This window comes from Orbicella franksi, chromosome 12 (genome assembly GCF_964199315.1).
Source record: "Orbicella franksi chromosome 12, jaOrbFran1.1, whole genome shotgun sequence".
Taxonomy (NCBI): Eukaryota; Metazoa; Cnidaria; class Anthozoa; order Scleractinia; family Merulinidae; genus Orbicella; species Orbicella franksi.
The window spans coordinates 16,350,886-16,371,317 of NC_138156.1; the positions used below are offsets into that span (position 1 = coordinate 16,350,886).

Below are 20,432 nucleotides of genomic sequence, written 5' to 3' on the forward strand. Positions count from 1 at the left end.
GATTTACTTTGTAGAGAGATCTATTAAAGCAACTAATAAGGCTGTAAAACAAACAATTGACTTGAAGTACTGAGAACTATCCAAGAAATTTATAGAATTTTATTAGCTTTGGTTCGGTGATATATATATTACAATCAACTTTTAATTTATTCTTCACGTTTTACAATGTAAAAGATGCGATTAAATGTTTAATAAATGTATCACAAAACCAATTACTGATCAGTTTCAATTCAGTAACAGTAACTCAAGGGTGAGACGTGCCGCTCACACTGAAACACTACTTTAGCGAGATGGAGCATCTTCATCATTGAACTCCTTAATGGCCCTCAGTTCTTTATTCGTCCCCTAAAAATAATGACATCCAAAATCTCGTTAAATCCGTTTTGATCGCCAATCTAATTGGTTAAAAATTGTTGGAAATGTTTTAAAAAGTTCAAGTCGATAAAGGTCATTTCCTGTCGGAAGACCTGTGCCGACTCGGTGCAAAACAAAATGAAAGAGGAAATAACTAAAGTAACCTAACTAGATCCACGAATGATTTCTGAAATAGTTGGTTGCTTTGTTTTGGAACTTATTCAGACATCACCTCGTCAACAAAGTGCGTAACGCAATGTTTTGCTTTCCACTGTTTTTCCAGTCGCTTTATCATGTAATCAAAACGGCTCGAACAAAAGGTCTCTCTCAAGAGGGTGAAAAATGTGATTACAAGGTTATCACTATTTCAGTCACCGCTAATGACACGCTGGAGTTGCCACTACATTCGCCTAACGGTGCTTTAAATTAACACTAAAACCAACGACATTTGCTGTACCTCTCTGCCTTCCACTTTCAGTCCCATTTCCTGTGCTGTTTGTTTAATACATGCTTTCTCTTGCTGTGTTAAGGTTGCGGGAAAGCATATTTCTTTGGCACTCTTGTCCTCTTTAAATTCCCTGGAGTAAAAACAAATAATATTACAATTTACTGCTTATTTGAAACGCGTTCTAGAAGGCGAATTGTAATTACAGGAAATATCGATTGGTTTTGATAGGTTTTGCGGGATAGCTCTCGGTAAAACCACAAGCATGTGATGGTGAAAACATGCCTTATTGAAATGGCAAGGAACCAAAAACGAACAAATTTCGTTCTTAGATCAAGTTTCCGTAGAACGTATAACAAATGTGAGTTTTATTCCAGCATAAAAACACGATGTATGTTTTCAAACAGAAACAAATACTAGGGAGAAGTTAACACCTACCTTAGCCGCTTGACAAGTACTTCCCTCTTTTCCTCGGCGAGGTCCACAGATGTAGGCGCCGTTTTATCGTTCTTGTCTCCTACAAATAAATTGGAAACTAGTATTGCTACAAGTTTATCAGGACTGCGGGATGGTTAAATTTAATTTTTTTCCGGAAGCATTGACTCTTCATACCTTTCTTGGTAGCAGAAAACATCCTTGCATATGTCTGCTTTTCAAGTGCTTTAAACTGACTCACTTTCCTAGTGCGACAAAATAGAAAAGAATACACGACATTAAGCCGTACTCTGGAACTTACAGTCGCATTCTTGCAAAAGGGTGGTTGTGGAAATTCTTTCTCCGGTGTCAGTGTGCACTCTCTCCCCAATCCCAATCCACTTACATCTTTCTCTAAAAAGAACTTGGCTATCGAAGCAGGAAGATAGCTTATGACTAATTTACTCGCTAATATGTAAACCAAAACTACTGGTTAGTTGTAGCCTCTCGAGGTTTGATACTAACGAACGAGGTATACTGTTTCTACAGGTATACTTCTGTTGCTTGCTGTGGCAATTGTAGCCCTTCGGTTTACTTTTAATGAGATGCATTTTCGGTTCGTTATCTTAATCGTATACGGACCGAAAACTCCCTTAATAAAGAGTTGGTTCATGCTTAGCGTGCGTATATCGAGTTATGAATGCACGCGGAAAGTTTGGAGAGCACGAAAGAAGCGCAAGAGTTGCTCGAGGCGACAGCCGAGAGCCACTCTAGCTTCTTGAGTGCTCTCCAAACTTTCCAAGTGCATCCATAACTCGATATATGCACAGCTAAAAGCATGAACCAATTCTTTTATAACATGGCGACAACATATTCGGCGCTAAAACATGTTTTATTTGTGATTAACTACAAAGTTCTCACAATGCACGGTGAAGGAAAACAAAGGTCATTAGGATCCTAACACGTCACAATCAGTTGAACGAAAACGCTTAACCTGGTTTCTAAAATTGTCAACGAAAAATTCGCTTCTTCGATTTACTTATAATGAAAATGTAGGCTAACAAAGTCAAAAATACTCAATGAAAATGTAGACAAACAAAGTCAAAATACTCAAGTTTAAGTAAACATCTTAGCTCGCCAATAGTCAAAGGCTCGAAGCAGGGTTTGAATTGTTCAGAATAATCTTCACATTGCCGAAACTTAAACAAAAGGAACTCGCACGAAACTCGACGAAAATTTTGCAGCTGAAATGAAACTGCACACGTCATTTTATTGAGCACGGCCGTGTGTACGTATAAAAGATTTTGTTCATGATGGCTTAATAGGAATTAGGTAGGACTAGCGTGCGCGCTATGTTATAACATCCGTACAAACGTACGGAATCACAAACCGTTTCATCCAATAGCTCAGGTATGACGGACCGTATACGGACCGAACACTGACCGAAAACTGCCTTTAAAACACTTCGTCTAAGCGGTACGAATTGACAAACCATTTCGCTCCCGCGTTCAGGCGGGGGTTGCATTTCACTCAATGAGATGCAGTTTCCAGATTTTCCGATCAAATACGAACTGAAAAGAGTCTTTTACGTTATGTCAAACTGTACGGATTGTTCAATTGTTATTTCGAACCCTAGTCGTTTGTGTCGGTAGAAAAACAACCAAAGTCTTATTACGCGGTACCTTGTTTATGGCATTCACCATGTACATATAACAATGTTTGACGAAACATTCAACGTTAATACACCTTTTGCTGTTCATTTACAGAAAATATCCGTTCATTTGAGTCCAAATTTGTTTCATTATAGTCAACATACTCTTATTAACACCAATATGACCTTCATTTGCGCGTAAGGAACGTTCAGGAATAACACCATATCCGCGAAAGTGACAATCTTTAGTACGTTGAGACAGACATTACCGTGTTTTCACCTAACGTTAAGAGAAGACAATAGCACATTAGTGTAATTCAGAGATAAACGGAGAGACATCGTAAACAGAGATATTGCGCCCAATTTTCCTCGAAAATTTGATTATAGAACTAGGGACCGTATGTACCTTTTTTAATCGTATTTTCACAATCCTCCCCTTGCAGATATAAATTCAGCCTCTTACGAATCTTTTGCGCACAACTCAGAGGACGCACTACTGTATACATGTGATAAAGTGACAGTTAGATTTCCCCACAAATGCCAGGAAGAAATAGAATCCCATTTGAACACAGCGAAAGGATAATCAGGGCCTAAATGTGGACAATGGTATCGTTTCATGCAAACATATTTGCCACGATCCCTCAATAGTGAGGCAATTGAGGGATAGATCGTTCAGCAAATTTGATATTCTCTCTTCCAAAAATAAATGTTATTATGGCTGTAATGTTTGTCTCATCTTCGTGGATATGGTTGTATAATAATGCAACTGATTGTGAGTGCTCATGCAAATTCTGTTATTGAAAATCTTTTGTTGAAAAAGGAATGTCCAAAAGTGTAAATGATTGTCGTTTCGTGACAACGAATTTTATTTCGACTAAAATGAAAATACATTTACAGCCAATGAATGTCAAAGGAAGGTATTGTTTGTCTTTTGATGATTTTGAATGTTAATACATATGCAAGTGTTATTCTTGAACGTTCCTTACGCGCAAATGAAGGTCATATTGGTGTTAATGAGAGTATGTTGATTATAATGAAACAAATTTGGACTCAAATGAATGGATATTTTCTGTACAGCAAAAGGTGTAAACACATAAACATTACTTGTCAAGCTCAACCAGTGCATCTTTTACTGGCTTGTTACTGGGTTCATAATACTGTGCTTTTTTGAATTTGTCTCTGGCGCTGTCAAATTCACCCTGCTTCATGTAAGCCTGAAAAAAGAAATAAGAAATAGCATTTTAAAGAGGACAAACTTGGTTTGTTTGAAGGGAGAGTAAGGGGGGGGGGGGGGGTTTGAAACACGGCAAAACAAGTTTCAAGTTTTGCTATCCGTCGTTTTCCATGAAAGTCATGACCTTTACAGCGTTTCCTATAAGGTTGGGAATTTAACTGAATTTTCAAAACAGATTTGATTACCGATTTGAGCAAATGCAAACAGCAACAAAAGTAACTGTTGTCTTACAGTAGAACGCGGTGCTTAATGTATATTTAACAAATTGACGTCAGTTTTTCATGCGTCTGTCCTGTTATTAATCATGAATTTCCCTTCATAACATCGTCAAAGTAGCTGTATCATTGTCAATAACAGGACAGACACAAGAAAAACTGCCGTCAATTTCTTTTTTACAATAACAAATTGTCAAATTGTCCGCTCTCGCTCTTAATGATGACGAAAATTAGCCACTGAGCGCGCGAGAATTTCTGCAGTATTGTAAAAAACAATATCAGTTTCCTCAAAGCTAGAAAATAGCGTTGTAGATCGTAAACCGATAAAAATTGCAAGCGGTTTCAATAATCTCACCAAAGCCGCTAAACATCACATATTCTTGAAGGTTCATTGATCTGGGGATGGTGGAAGAACGGGACATTTGAACCATAACATAATATTGTTAACAGTGTTAGTTTCTCTTATCGGATGAAATAAGCTCCCGGGACCTTCCTTTTAAAGACACTTCTCTATTTACTTGGTACTCTTTCCCTAGCCTCCGTGCAAGTGTAGAGAGGAAGGAGTAGGGAATTCAGTATGTTACCTTGCCCATTCTGTAAAGAGCCTTGGTATTCTTTGGGTCAATTGCTAAAGCCTGCAACAATGTAATAACAATGTTAAAGAAACCCATGTCATAAAGCCACAATATTTACATCATCATGAATATTGAAAAGACGGTTCATTGATAGCTTTGTCTTGATTAAGAAAGCCATAGTGCAGTATCAAAGAGGTCATGGGTCCGAATCCCGTTCAAGCCTGAATTTTTTTCAGACTTTAATTTCACAACTACTCAGGTTGCGTATATAACTGCAATGATCAATGATGTCTTCATAAGTGATTATATTGGTACCACTCTTTATATCAACAGTTCACCAAATGTTCCTACCTTTCTTGCATAAGTGAGTACTTTCTTTACTTCGACTAATTCTAGATAACAATGAGCAGCATTCAAATAAAGCTTCAGCAAAACTTCATTCATCCATCTCTCCTGGTCAGCATTCTGAAGGTTGCTGTTTTCCAGTATCTTAATTGCCTACGCATGTCCAAAATAATAACAGCATGGGTTAAGAGGTCTGTTAATACCCTGTAAGTCTATTGTACTAGAATTATCAGCAGCCCCTGGCCCCAGCCCTACCCCCCCAAAAACAACAGCCCTGCCCACAACCCTAACCCCCCCCCCCAAAAAAAAAACAACAACAACAACAACAGACAAATAGGAAAAGGAAGTTGCAAGAACATTAAAGCAAATTTGACAAAGAAAGCATTGCAACTTTTGGAGTGCAATGAATAATCGGAAGAGAGACATGAATCAAATTACTGACAAAAGTAAAAGGCAGTAACTAAACAGTCACTACACTGCAAGCAGGTAGTCTGGCGTTTTACCTTTATATATTTGCTCACTGCACGAGAGACTTGTTTACGCTTGTAAAAATCATTTCCAGCCTGGAAATACAAGAACACATTACAAAAAGCTAATACTTCATTTGGGATAATAAAAAAATAATGACATATATTAGCCGGTAATAATCAAGGATGGTGGAAATGGCAACAACTATTATTGTTTCATGTACCTCTCTCTCTGCATTGGCCACTTTTAAAAGTTGTTCAAACGTTGCCTGTTTTCTTTCTTCCTGCAAGCAAAGATTTAAGCTGTTTAACACAATTTTTTTTAGATAATACACTCCTTCATAAGGAATGATCTGATTGTAAGTCAGCACCTTGTCTAATCCTTAATGATACCCATTTGATGAGTTATAGACTGATGTTACTATTGGTTATTGACCAAGCTTGTTCAGTCAAGATGGCTGGATAATGGCCAAGTTCTTTCTTTGCCTGATTATGGACCAAGACAGAGTCCAGGTCCATAAACAGGCAAAAAACGAATGAGGGCAATATCAAGCTATCTTGACTGAACAAGCTTGGTCAATAAAGGATTTATTACGAACATGCTAAGGACAATGTATGTTCTTCGTTCTGAGAACGTGAATGCCCCAAAGCGGAAAACACGGTGATTATTCTTCATTCTCAAAGCGTGAGAGCCCAATAGCGCTATATACAGTGTATACTCTTCGGAGTCCTAAAGCAGGAGAGTCCAAAAGCGCTAATTAGAATGTATCAGTTCCTCGTTCTGAAAACGTGAATGCCCCAAAGAGGAAAACATCATGAATATTCTTCGTTCTCAAAGCGTAACAAAGTACAGCCGAAAAGCACTATTATACAGTCTATACTCGTTGGAGTCCTTAAAGCGGGAGAGTCAAAAAGCACTACTTAATAATATGCTCCCTCGTCATAGGCCTGCAATGCGTGCAGAGAGCTTTATGCTCCCTCATCATAGACCTGCAATGCGTGCAGAGAGCTTTATGCTCCCTCATCATAGGCCTGCAATGCGTGCAGAGAGCTTTATATTATTAGAAGGTATATTCCTCGTTCTAAAAACATGAATCCCCCAAAGCGCAAAACACAATTAATATTCTTTGTTCTCAAAGCGTAAGAGCCCAAGAGCGCTATGTACGAGTAGTGCGAAAAGGAAGATGCCATTATATGAATCGTGTCAGTTCATGTATTTTTCGACAATCATTGCTATTCATCATGTTTTGCACTTTGGAGAATATTGGACAACCCTCGTCAATCACAGTGCAGGATTTGGTTCATCTTGCCTGCTCACAGAGCAAGCCACGTAATAAGGCTGGTTGACAGACCAGGCATATTTTACACTTACTTCTGTAAATGCATCATAGTCATCAGCAGCTTTGTGGTCAATATAGCTCAGTAACTCCACTTCAAAAAGCACTGTCAAAAGATGGTGGAAAAAAGTTGGATGTTTGTTGTATTCAACCTACATATCAGTGACCTTACTCCTGTGAATGCCCTGCAGTTCAGTGTTCAAGCATCAGATATAATTTATGCACTTATTAGGCCATATGCTCAACTTTCCAGATGGGAGAAATCAAAACTTCTGTTGGGGTAGCCTTATCTTTCTCCTCCTCCCCTCCCCTAGATTTCTAAATTTCTATGTGTGGGAGGCACAATGGCCTAATGGTCTTAAGATCAAGAGACCTGGGCAGGGGTCAGGGTGAACATGAAGTTTATCTAAGAAAGAAAATTCAGAATCATAATCTCCTCCAACAGAAAGCATAGGAAATGACATCAATCACTATCACTAAAATTAATGAAGATAGGCATTATTATTGAATAATGATATTCAATATATAAATCATGGAATTGTGTATGTAGAAATCACTCCTGTAAACTTGCCAGGGACTCTCCAGATGATAAAGCCCAAAAGGGTTTGATGGGAGCTCCTGCTCAAGTATAGTTCAGTAACAAAATTCCTTGTAATTCATTTGGAATGGGCAAATAAATGATTGATTAGATAGTCCTCAATCAGTTGATCCCCCGATCAATTTATTGAAACATTCTGAATCAAGTGCATCTATAATAAAGAAGAAAACCATGGTTCATTTCAGTTTTGAGAGGCAAGTATATCAACACAAACCAGTAGCTAATGGAGGTACTCGTGGAGGTGAACCCAAATCTTTAAAAGCGTACTCTGGAGAGAGAAGAAATTTGGATTTTTCTCCTCTTCTCATTGTGCTCACACCAATATACCACCCTGGAAGCAACTCCTCTGAAAAAAACAAGGATCAAAAGTAAATCATTTATTAGTCTAATGTATGAACAGATCAGAGTAGTGAATAAACGTGCACAAACTCGCTGCACTTGTTTATTTATTTATTTTTTCATGTTCTTCTTATTGAATAGACCTCATGTTGCTGTGTGTCTGTTCAGTAATAGATCGCAGATGATGTCAAAAATGTGGCAAGAACACGAAAGTGCCACACAAACTGTTAGACAAGTGTGTCACTGATGTTCTTACCACATGATGTCTTCTGTGATCTGGCAACATAGTATCTACAGTCAAACCTGTATATAATGGGCACCCTTGGGAAATGGCCAGGTGACCGTTATATACAGGGTGACCACTGTACACAGGTTTCCTTTAAACTCCCCTGGAAGTCAATAAATAGCATTTTTATGAGCAAATTATCATTCAAGTTACATTTTGTTGACAATAACGAGTAACAGCAACGTAATAAACAATAAAAAAGGCCCATAAAATATCCATGGTGTACTTTTAAGGAGGTGCAGTAAAAGTCTACTGAAAGCTAATAACACAACGTTTTTATGTGGAAAGTCACTCAAATTTTTACATTTATTTCATCATCACATCATTTTATTGCTTAATGAAATCTACATTTTACAGTTGGTCTGGCCCGCAACAACACTTTGAAACAGATAAGTACGGTACAGTGTTGTAATCAGGGAACTATGACAGAAGTGAAAACAGAGTGGTATGCTTGTGATGTTACAGTTACAGTAACTATTGTTTGAAAGCGATGGCACTTTAATGTTATCTGCCGTGCAAGCATGTGTCGGATGTAGGCAATGACATGTATTAGTAGTTGTGTTTAGTACTAATATTTGTATTTTTGTGAGACCCCTGCCTTGGTGGCTGCTATTTAAGGAGCTGATGAATAAAGCTTGTCATTATTCGTCAATCATAACCCAATTTCGTGACCGTTATATGCAGGTAAAAGATAATGAAATTGTGGATTCAGGAAGTCTAAAGGGTGACCGTGTCCGTTATATACAGGTGACCGCTATATGTAGGTCAACATAACAGTAAATATAAGGGACGATTTTTGGGAAGTTGTTCAGTGACCGTTATACACAGGGTGACCACTATATACAGGGCCGTTATATACAGGTTTGACTGTACTTGTTTCATATAATAAAGAAACAAAAAAACTTGTTTGACATAAAATGCTCAAAACTCAAGTGGATATTAAGGTTTTTTCAACTAACCCAGCTTTCCCACATCTGGCCTGCCTCGTAATCTTGAAGAGTCAAATGGCTCATCATTAAATTCAAGATAGCCATTATAGTGATCTGTAGAATCAAATCAAACCAAAGGTGATTAAATAAAACTAAACAAATATGTCCAAAAGGACCTGTTCAGAAAAAAAATCAAATTATTTTATTTTTTGAATTTTAATGGTGGAACAATTATTTAAAATTATATCTTGTAGACACAGCTAGCATAAATTTTGAAGCAGATAATTATTACACAAGACTATCACTAAGTGTAATGCAGTCATAATCCAGTCTGTGTAAAAGATTTTTTGGGACCTGGTCACCAATTTGGCTTCCCCGCAGCTGGGGCAAATTACATCATAAGTGCATGTACGCAGTCCAATGTTAGGTTCAAAGGAAGTGCGTATGATTTCTGGAAAGTTACAGTCTGGTGCTGTGATTTTGACCTGCTCGTCTTCAATAAGTACTTGAGCCTGTGCCATCAGGAATGAATGTTTTGTAGCTTGGCAACTGCAACTGGCCAGGATCTGTGTAACAAGTTTTCCGAGTTGTGTAAGTTTTTTAAAATAAATTGTTTGAGAGTTGTGTAGCTCCAATTTGTTGCCAGAAAATAAACTTTTCGAGTTGTTTCGCTCGAAAAAAGGCTGTGATTTGAGGTTAGAATGGTTTACATATTACTAATTTAACCTTTTTCATTTGTGAAAACAAGATGTAAATTCAAGCAAAAATGTAAATTTAAGCAAATTCAAACACAAGGTAAATATTTGTCGATGTGCTGTCTGGCAGGCTCAGCTGGTCAAAACTTTGTTTTCTAAAGAAATATTTATTGCAAGTTTATGTGGGCGATTGTGTAGTTCCAGACAAGATCCATACCTCCCCCACCAAAAGGAATTTTTCTAACACCTCCCCACCCCTCTGGAAATTCCAGTTAAGCTTCATACATTTCTTTAAATTTTTTGGTCTTCCAGAACCCCCACCCCCCAGGAAATTCCAATCCCTTCTGTGCAGGGAGTATAGATATTTTCTGGAACTGCACATTTGAAAATGAAGTTTGAGTTTTGCAAACAGTTTTTAAAAAAATTCCTTTCCTAGCAAATATTTTGTCCAGTACAAGTTAATAGAGTACTTTATTGAAAAGACTGCGGGTTGCTACTGCAGGCTACAATTTAATCATCACTAGTTAAACTTCATCTGTAGATCGTTATCTGTCATTTGATCAAAGTTTGTTTTACATAGAATGCCACCAAAGCACATGCAGTTTTGAGGTCCACTTTGGATTGCAGGTTACATAAGCAAGATAGAACACAAGGTAACAGTCAGAATGAGAAGCAATCCAATTTGTGATTGTGTAACTGATCTTCTTATGTTAGGAATATTTAAAAAAATTTTCAAAATCCACAAATTACAGTATTGTGGATCTTTTACTAGCAACTTTGATTGTCATGCCTAGCCAGCATTTATAAAAAATTTTGTAACCTATTTTTATGCAGGTTCTCAAATTCTTCTGCAGCAGGTCTGTTGGGAAAGGAAAACCGTCAAACTAGATTGGATAGTCAAGCTTCAAAACAACAAGACCACTGAGTATGAATACCAAAGAAGCCTCTGTATAGTCATTTCTATGATTAACAACTATGCTTTCACCTACATCAGGATAGCAAGCACTTGTGGAGTTCATGGGGGGGGGGGGGGGGGGTCAAGCATGATCCATACCATGTGAGCAACAGAGAATCAGCAATTAAACAGCATGCTGTGTCCACGGATCACAACTCCCACCCAAGGGACGCCCAGATCCTCGAACATGGTGTTGCCAACAGCCACAAGAGGCTTTTCTTGAAGTCATGGCACTCAACTTTTGACAGCATCACCACTAATGAGAGGAAACCATTCCCTTGCACATACTTACCATTGATTTAAAAAAATCAGTAAAAAACAACAGCAAGTGGGGTTGTAGCACGAGCAATAACCAACTTTGATATTTCAACTCTGATGAAGGTGGACAGAAGCCACCAAAAATTCAGAAAAGAAAAGAAACAGATGGGATTACAAAAAATCTTAGAGAATGTCTATCACCAATCGCAACACTGGAAGCAGTATTTTCAGCCTCTGTATAGTGTTTATGTTATTTAAGTTCTTTTTGTTCAGCAGTCTAGGTTAACTTGGAACTGGACTATTGTACATACATCTAACAGTAGCTCCTTGAGGTACAACAGGTCCTGTTCCTTGTCGAACTATTTGCTTGAGAACTCCTCTGTCTCCTGTTAAATCCTCCATCCTATGAGCCAGCCGCCTGAAAGGTGTCTACAGGTAGAAAAAGAATATTTCAACTTAACTGGGGAAGAGCTGAAACTTGCTTTCACTCTTCCCCATACTATACTATCTACAAAGTTAACACAAATTATTTAAAATTGGATACAGTTCATGTAACGTCAGGTTCAGAGCGACTGTTGAAAGGCTGAATTGTCACTTGCTAGACAACTTGTCGCGATGAGACTAGCGTGTGTGGGAGATGCTTTACTAATCGAATAAAGCCAGAGATCACGGAAAATCAACTGTGATTGACGGTGATTTAATTGACGATAATCGAACGTAAACTGAAATATAATGTAATGAATAAACTAATTACTAGATAATAGAAGATTACAAGATGACAAGAGTCATGAAACAATAATAGCAAACATTCCAATCATAACTGCAATATGACAATACTTCCAGTCAAACTTCTCAGTAAAGATACAATTAAAATCATCAGTGATCCCAAGCAGATACGCATACCGCTAACTGTCCTAATACAATAAATGACAACACTCTAAAAACTTGAAAGCAATAAAATTGTACGATGCGATAAAAACGTGCTTGCGTGAGCGCCACTGAAAGCGATGTGGGAATTTACTAGCAAGGAAAGGACTTAACTGAATTACCAGAGATTCTTATAGGACAGCTGCTAAATAGAAACCTAAGCTAGGGGGAGTGTGAACTATAAAGATCTATCGCTAAAAACAAGATGAAATAAAAACTTTGAAAACTGGGGCTCTGCCACGTGTTGGACTTAGTACAATAGGCTGTTGTATAAAAAAACCGAGACTAAAGGTACTTAAGGTTAAAAAATGTCAAAACTTGAAACTTATACTAAAAAGCCAGCATAGAAAATAGTTTGTACTTACACATCGGTTCCCGCTTGCACTCTAAATGGTCAAGGGTAGCTTAAAACTTAATTTACTTGAAAACACGTACTGTGCACGCACGAACTGAAACTTGAACTACTGATGGGAATATGTCGCTAACACTATCTATATACGTCCACGTGTAAAAACAGATGACGTAATTGCTAAGCAACAAATTGGCGAATCAGAAAGAGTTAAGATTACTCACTTAATTAGAGAAGCCTCGATATAGTGTTCATTACTGTTCACGAGCATTATTTAGGTACTTTTTGTAGCAAAGGATCAGAAACAACTCTTTCACTGTCCCGACTCAAATCTATTTTGGAAAATGTTTGAAAAATACTACTTTACACTAACAAAATAACTTAAAGCTCTCAGCCTGCAAGATATTATAATGTGTATTACAACATCGTCTTGCCCCTTACTTCACTATTTAATATTAATAATAGTAATGTACATACTTGGGATTACAGGAGGAAGAAAGTACACCAATAAATAGAAAATATTGACCAATAATTATCTGCTCTAATTTTTTTTTTGGCATATTTAATTATGATTATATTTTCAACTGTCTGCAATTTTAATTAATTCACCATTGCCTTTAAAGCGCGACTACTCTAACCAGGGGCACCCGACAAAATGTTCTACCAATTTAACGAATAAAAATTGTGGAGGTTAACAATAGTTTTCCAACAAATTATCCAAAATGACCACAAATCTGTTGCTTTTGTGATGTACATCTTGATTTATTTGATAATTTGTTAGAAAGCCATTGTTGACCTCTACAAGTTTTATTTGCTAAATTTGTGGAAAATTTTGTTGGGTGGCCTTGGTTGGAGTAGTCGCACTGTAAATAAGTACTGCAATTTAAAATTATACCTACAAATGTATAATTATTGATTAGGACTATGATTATACATAGATCTATAACATCAATTGCTAACAACAACAATTGCATGGCTGTTACTCTGCTACAAAGACAGTTCAGTGACAGTCCTACCACATCGTCATCTCTATCTGATCCAGAGTCATCTCCAAAGTCATTACACTCATAATTTAGCTGCTGGAAGACATCCTCAGAATCAAAATATTGTGATCCTTCTTCATCTTCAAAAGCGGCTTGGAAAAAAAAGAGAAACAAGCACAATTACTTGAGGTCAATCATGAAACACAGAATGTCATTAATAACTACTTATCACCCGAAAGTGAGGTCTTTACGGGGAAATCTCAAACCGAGACCTTACCGTATTGACCAAGCGAAAGCGAGGTCAATACAGCAAGGCCGAGGTTTGAGATTTTCCTGGAAAGACCGATCGTTCGAGGTTAATAAGTTGTTTATTATGGCTTTTTGCTTTGTTTTTGCAGGCCTGTAATCACAGTGTGGGTATTATGGGAGAATAATGCCCAAGAATTAGCCAATCAGAGCTACAAATACAAGCCATATAATAGTAACTCCTAACCCATCCATTTTAGCTCCACGCACCCCATTGACAAGATTTCCTGAAAGGGATACAAGAGTAATTTCTACGGTGCTACTCTCACAGCATATGGGATAGGAAAAATCTTGAAGAGGTAAAAAAATTGCATTATTTCTGGCGGCACTAAGTCAGCTCTTTTTCCCCTCAGGCTGTAAATTTTGACTTACCGTACTAACAGGGAGAAGGGTGTGGCGGCGTCGACAAAACCTGGATCGGATCACGGATCGGATCACGGACCGGATCATGGACCGGATCACAGATCGGATCACGGATCGGATCACGGATCGGATCACGGATCGGATCACAGAAAAAAAAAAAGTTTTAAAGAAAAAAAAATCAAAAACTAAAATCAAACCGTTTATAAGATAATGATAAATAAAAAATAAAAGTGGAAAACTAAAATATGTTAAATGAAAATAAGAATCCCGAATTTGACGCAATGACATGTTAATTACAGAGAATGACAAGAGGTCATTTAAAAAGCCACATAAGCGCCTAATTTACGACGAATTTAAATTGTAATGAACAGGCAGATGTAGTTATATTTGAACGTTAGTTGGCTCGAAGCTTGCGTGAACCTCCCATTCTCGTTTTTGAAATTGTTATCAGTGGCTAATTCTCAGCTACATTTTCGTGTCAGATGTGAGCGTTACAGTTGGCGTTACAGTTAAATGAGAAAACTTACGTACGAAAGCTTAAGGACATGACTTGTTTTGAAGGAGCTATGTCACGATTTGCACATCTTGAAAAAACTAGCCTAGTTTTTCAAGTTCGTCATTTGCAATCCCCGTTAATCTTTGCCATCCTTGACGATCCTCATTCCGTTTTGATTTGTTCTTGCCTCTTAAGTGTTTTCTATCCTAGAACACGATCATTTTAAGGTTTTATTCTATTTAAAGGCAACTCTTTACGACCCTAAAAATAACTCTAAAACTCGTGACGTAACTCCTAAAATGTTGTTTATTCTCGGGTTGTGTTATCGTTCACACTATCGATGTCATTCCTAGAATTTTTTGTAAAACAGCTATATTTCCTTGAAATACAAATGGTTTGTTTTGTTTTATTCCAGTGCGAAATATCGTATTCCAAACTCACATCTTGTAAAAGTATAGACTTGTCTCAAAAACGGAAATTGTTTGAAATCATCAGGTGTTTAATTTTTTAGTGTTTTTGGTTTTTGTGTTTCTATTCATACGTTCGTCCTATTATTACCATGCTGACTCGTTTTATGACAGTTTGATGCAAGTGAATACACGAAATATCATTTATCTGAACTGCGGAGAAAGATATGAAGACATGATTGATCATCGCAATCAAAACCCAACAGCCTGAAAAAAATTCATCTGTGACCAGCTCCCAGTTGGCTTGATATTATAAAAGAATGAAGGAATATCACACCTGAATTAAATAAAACTTTCTGCTCACAGTAGTCACTCTACTGCAATTTGCTCAACAAAATTTTGAATTTTTTTCCTTGATCCGATCCGTGATCCGGTCCGTGATCCGATCCGTGATCCGATCCGTGATCCGGTCCGTGATCCGGTCCGTGATCCGGTCCGGTTCGATCCAGGTTTTGTCGACGCCGAAGGGTGTGGATATAAAATGGAAAGGCCCATAAACTACCTTTTACTTTTCGACCTTGTCAGGTCAACCAACCTCAACAAGAGCAATTGGCCCGCAGAGTGCATGTGCTAATTTATCAATTTTACTTTATTAAAAAGCAGCTAACAAACTACATACCCATGCTATCAAGATCCGTCTCAAACATGGTACCGTCTCCTTGTACCAAGTCATTGATATCAATGCCCTGACGTAAAGGTACGGTGTATCTATTGGGAACCTGTGGGCACGCAACAGACAAACAAATGAGGTCACACAACACGCGCTTTTTAGCTTTTGAAACGGCTGGTGTTTTAAGCCAGGAGTGTTTTCTATTAACTCGCTGTTAACTTAACAACATACATATCCTTCTCTTCCAGACAGGGCGAGATCCTCCAACCTGTCGATAACTTCTGGAGCATCCATCTCCTCGTGTTCTTCTTCTCGGCTTTCTGCCATTTGCACGCTTGTGACAAAATGGCGCGGAGCAGGAGGAGGGAAGCCTGGGACTTTGTTATTATCTGTGCGGCCTCAGGGAGAAATCTAAATAACATCTAGTGAGGGTGAACTTCATGTATCAGCACCAGGGGCGGGGGAGAACACTCTGCGACGCCTGGCACTTTTTTTGTGTTTGGATCATCCAACAAAAAGTGACGTCACATCCGGTAAAAAAGCGGGCTGAGCGCCGAAATAAAATTTGACTGCGACATAATCGTTCTCCCTGTAAGTAAAACAGCAATATTTCGCGATCGGCGGGATATTTCTAACGTTTTATTTGGCCATGATAAACAAAATTTTGTCTTCTTCCTCGCCATATCGTTTGTTTGAGGAACAGAACAATTATTTGTCCAAAGAGACGCTGTTTTGAAGGCGTGTGTTTTTACGAAATGTCGTCGTTTCTTCGTAACTGAATTCCACAGGAGTCATCGTTTACGTGGAAGTAATCAATTCTAGGTAAGTTGCACTCAATTCAAATATCCTATTCTCTTAGGTAGGCATTACACTGAGAGAAAAGCGCCATGTCAGTTTTCTAGCCGTGGGAGAACCTATTTAACAGAAGCCCATGTTTTGAAATTTACCATTAACAAACACTTGAGAGTAATGGAGAGCTGTTAATCGTATCACACTGTAAAGATCCACACACATAACGGGGCGGAACTTTCTTGCCAATCGACACTAACTCAAATTCTTGTTCTTGCTTGTGACTCAAACTGGCATTATAAATTCTGTTACGATTTGTTAAGAACCTTAAACGAGATATCTTAATGTTTCCCTTGGTAATCCCGTGATAATGGTAAACGCTTCCTTTAACATGTACTTTAGCAGGCTGTGAACCCCTTAAATATAAACAAAAGGATATTTTTATGGGCGATTCAGTAATCGGGGCATGTCGTGTTTTTTTTTTCAGTTATAATGTAATTTATTTTTCTGTTTCAACAGTGTTAAATGTCAGTGACACTATAAAGTTTCAATACACCCCCCCCCCCCGCCGCCCGATCCTGTGAGGTCAAGCATGCACCTTTACTTGCTTCGATTCCTTTCAATTTCCTTGTTTACCGACCAAGTTCCCTATCTTTTAATCCCTAACTATCAAATGTCTTTGCAACTTATTTTGAAAGGTTACTTAGACATTTTGCCCTATTTTCAGTTTGCTTTCTCTATATAAGATTACATCAAGACATTTCAGTTCCAGAGAATGAGAGAACCCTAGCAATTCTGACAGTTCTCTCTCATAGAGTTCAATTATTTTAATTCATCACGCTTTCAATGTGCGATCTTAACAAACTGTTTGCAAACAGTAATGAAATATCATGCCCCAACACCCAGCCATAAAAGGAAGTCTGGGAACAGGTAATAGCAACAATGACACTACCAGGCTGGTGAATGTTACAAGCTATTATGAACTCTGTCTGACAATGATGAGTGACCATGAAACATGGTGTGGTGAAACTGAACAACCAGACTGCAACTGACATTGCTAGTGTTAGTGTTGTGAAAGTGATTGCTGGCTAGTAGTGTCTGTGAACTTGGACCAGACCAGAAAAGAAAAGGTTCCATACTAGAAGTTGACTGAGAGTAACAAGTTTGTTCTCAAAAACTGAAGAAGCTGCCTTATCAGACAGTCTTAAAGCCAGCTTCATCGCAACTTGTCAAGAGTTCCTGGATTGTGTATGTGGGGGGACTCCTTGTAAGGATATATATCGGGAAGCTCTGCTCAAAAGTTTTCAGGCTTCAGATATAACTATTAAAGGGTAAGGGATTTCTGACAAGTTGAATTCAGGTGTATAATGAAAGGGTACGGAAATCTTTCTTTTAGGGATTTCCTTCTAGTTCTAAAATGTTGTTGATAATCTCTCATTTACTCTCATGAGCCAGAATGAGGGGATTCTGATATATTGTTCAAAAAGATATTTTAAAACTACTTTCTAAGGGTTTAGAAAAGGGATACAGTATTAAGGGGTTGGACCTTGGGGTGCAGCTTCCCCATTTAAAACTATGTAAAATACTTATATGTAAAGTACTTATAAAATTAATACAAACTGGTGTAGTTTAATTTTCCATTTAATTTTTGTAAACCTCTTACAGAATGCAACTTTTGGTTAGGTTGCACTTCACTGTCAAGGAAGAAATCACACCAAGGTGGCTTTGCATCTTTATTATGATTTCTATTATCAGTAAAAAAAAATCACACTTGGACAGGTCTCTTGATCATGAGCGTATTTGCTCATTTACCACCTATAAAAAAACAAGATATAATGTATCATTTTTACCTGTACTGTAAATTTTTCAATTGAAATCAGTTTGTTTTCACTTTTAGAGTGGTTTTTAAAAAGGATCACAAGCACACCACCCACCCCTCAGTCCCTATTCCTACCCTACAACAGTACAGCCAGGATCCCATATCAACCCCCCAACATAAGTGATAACTTACCATAATACTCCTATACTACAATACAATCTTTGTACAGACAGACCTAGATTCAAACATCAGATCTCTGACTTTTTGGTCCACTTCATCTCTACTAAGCCATGAAAGCAACCATTGCAAAGGTCCTTATATTTGTTGGTCTAATTTATTGTTGCTCTCAGATTCCCCCTTCCCCTTTGATGAAATTAAATTGGTTTAAAAAAATAAACTGGTTTAAACAAATTAAAGCAGAGGTAGAAATTGAACCATAAAATTACTATAATTTTAGTATGAGGATATTGAAATATAGCTATACTATTAATATCCTTATGTTCTATTGTAAAGACAGTGTAACTGCTCAAATTGACCTTCATTGTCAGAGACAAAAACCTAAAAACATCTAAACACAGGTCAGTGAGCATATTGCCAGTTTTGCTTTTGCCAACAACCATTCTGCCTCAAAAATATAGAAGATAATGACAATAATAACAGAACCAACGTCTGTCAATTCAATAACCACACCAAATTCCCCTCCAAATTCCTTTCGACACCTTAGAGTAAAATTTTGCCAACAGCATAAATTCAACTCAATGCTTTAAAGTGCTTCTATCCTTAAATTTTCACTCCTCGAGTCAGAATTTTCAGGTGTATCACCTAGAATTCCACAAAAGATTAAAAATGCTGTTTACCTTTTGCAGATATCTGCATCAGTTCCAAAGATATGTAGGTTTGAAAAATAGAAATATGCAAATGAGGTGACTGATGTTGTCATACACTTAACCCAATATTACATCAGGTTGGTAGGCTTATACTTAGAACTACAGGAAACACACCTATGGCTATAAAAATTATATACAGCCTGTATTTTCCCATGGCAACTTGCTCTTTTCCAGTCCCCTCTAACCTGATTTCACTAATTCAGTGATTTTCAGCTTGAAAAACGTTAAACGAGGCTACGACTTTGACCTTGCATGTTAAAACATGTATGCTTCCTAGATCGTGCTGATGAGGCACCATTGGCAAATATCAAAATGGAAAGCCAAAGGTGGCCAGAAAAGCCTATAATCATCAGGAAACGTTGAAACCCAGTATGTTGCCATGGTAACAAAACTGTTATGCTCATATTATGGAGGACATCCGCAAATTTCATCATAATAGCACTTTAAAGCACTGTCCCTAGGAGCCCATGGTCCCTTGTATCTGGACAATAGTTCAAAACTTGCCTGGGATGGATGATCTAAATGGTAGGTGGGAGACTCCCAGAATATTGGGGTGAGTTGCAAGAATGATTGTATAATTATCTCTTTGCAGGAACTCATTAGACACTAACACTACTAACATGACTGAGTTTGGACAATATATATTTTGTTTTTTGGATACATGTATACTGTTACTGGTCATACAAGAGGTACCTTGCTACTGAGTTAAGTCTTAATGTGTGTATTTTAAAGGAGAAGGTCACTCCAAAAAACATAAATTTTATGTCAACGCTAATGAAAACCTTGCACTAAGGTTAGCCACTCACAGAAGTTTCAGCGTCTGAAGTGCAGGTTTTCCTTATGAAGTTCGCCTCCAAAGAAGCACCCAAGCCAAGTTTTCATGACATCATTCTGTCTGACGGATTTTGTCCTGATAGCTTGCGACAAGCCTTTTGACTACCACTCTGGGTTATGGCTGCTCTTGAGACATATTATTTTGAGCTAAACAAGCTCTAAACTCCAAAATAATAGCATTGAAGATAGTGAAGAGGATAATTGCTTGGAAAAAAAAATAGATTTTGCTGACCTTGTGACGGATGCCAAGTCAGTTGCAGGTTCTTCTCCTTCCCACCAATTTCAAGTTGGACAGAATGAAGTCACATAAACACAGCCTCAGGCTGCCAAGACAGTTGCAAAATGGTGGCCTCCGAAGTCGCTTCTTAATTTCGAGATGAATTTCTTAAGGATAGCAGGCACTTCAGAGGCTGAACCTTTGGGGAGTGGAAATGCTGAATATTCACTTGCTATAAGTGAAGACAAAAAAAGTAAGCTTTTTGGAGTGACCTTCTCCTTTAAACTG

General features: G+C 37.8%; 1 protein-coding gene and 1 long non-coding RNA gene across 2 annotated transcripts in view; both read right to left on the reverse strand.

Annotated features, from left to right (window-relative positions):
• LOC145462502 (uncharacterized) overlaps nt 1-20,432 on the reverse strand; it is a 212,152-nt gene that overhangs the window by 54,757 nt on the left and 136,963 nt on the right. The window lies entirely within an intron of this gene.
• LOC145462404 (inactive peptidyl-prolyl cis-trans isomerase FKBP6-like) lies at nt 86-16,257 on the reverse strand. Its single transcript, XM_081445927.1, has 16 exons — nt 15,830-16,257; nt 15,608-15,707; nt 13,390-13,508; nt 11,409-11,526; nt 9,220-9,303; nt 7,850-7,981; nt 7,073-7,143; nt 5,925-5,984; nt 5,737-5,796; nt 5,240-5,386; nt 4,898-4,948; nt 3,969-4,078; nt 1,412-1,479; nt 1,238-1,316; nt 812-932; nt 86-345 (listed from the first exon to the last, which is right to left on the reverse strand). Exons 1-16 carry the CDS (start codon nt 15,923-15,925, stop codon nt 283-285), a joined length of 1,479 nt encoding a protein of 492 aa, XP_081302053.1. The 5' UTR covers nt 15,926-16,257; the 3' UTR covers nt 86-282.

Bases quoted from the DNA above. Each gene is read 5' to 3' on its own strand.
- LOC145462404 (XM_081445927.1), bottom strand. From the start codon at position 15,925: ATGGCAGAAAGCCGAGAAGAAGAACACGAGGAGATGGATGCTCCAGAA. The intron at 5,387-5,736 runs GTAAAACGCCAG...GGACATGCGTAG, and splicing joins CAGTGAGCAAATATATAAAG to GCAATTAAGATACTGGAAAA. The intron at 933-1,237 runs GTAGGTGTTAAC...TTTTTACTCCAG, and splicing joins GTACTTGTCAAGCGGCTAAG to GGAATTTAAAGAGGACAAGA.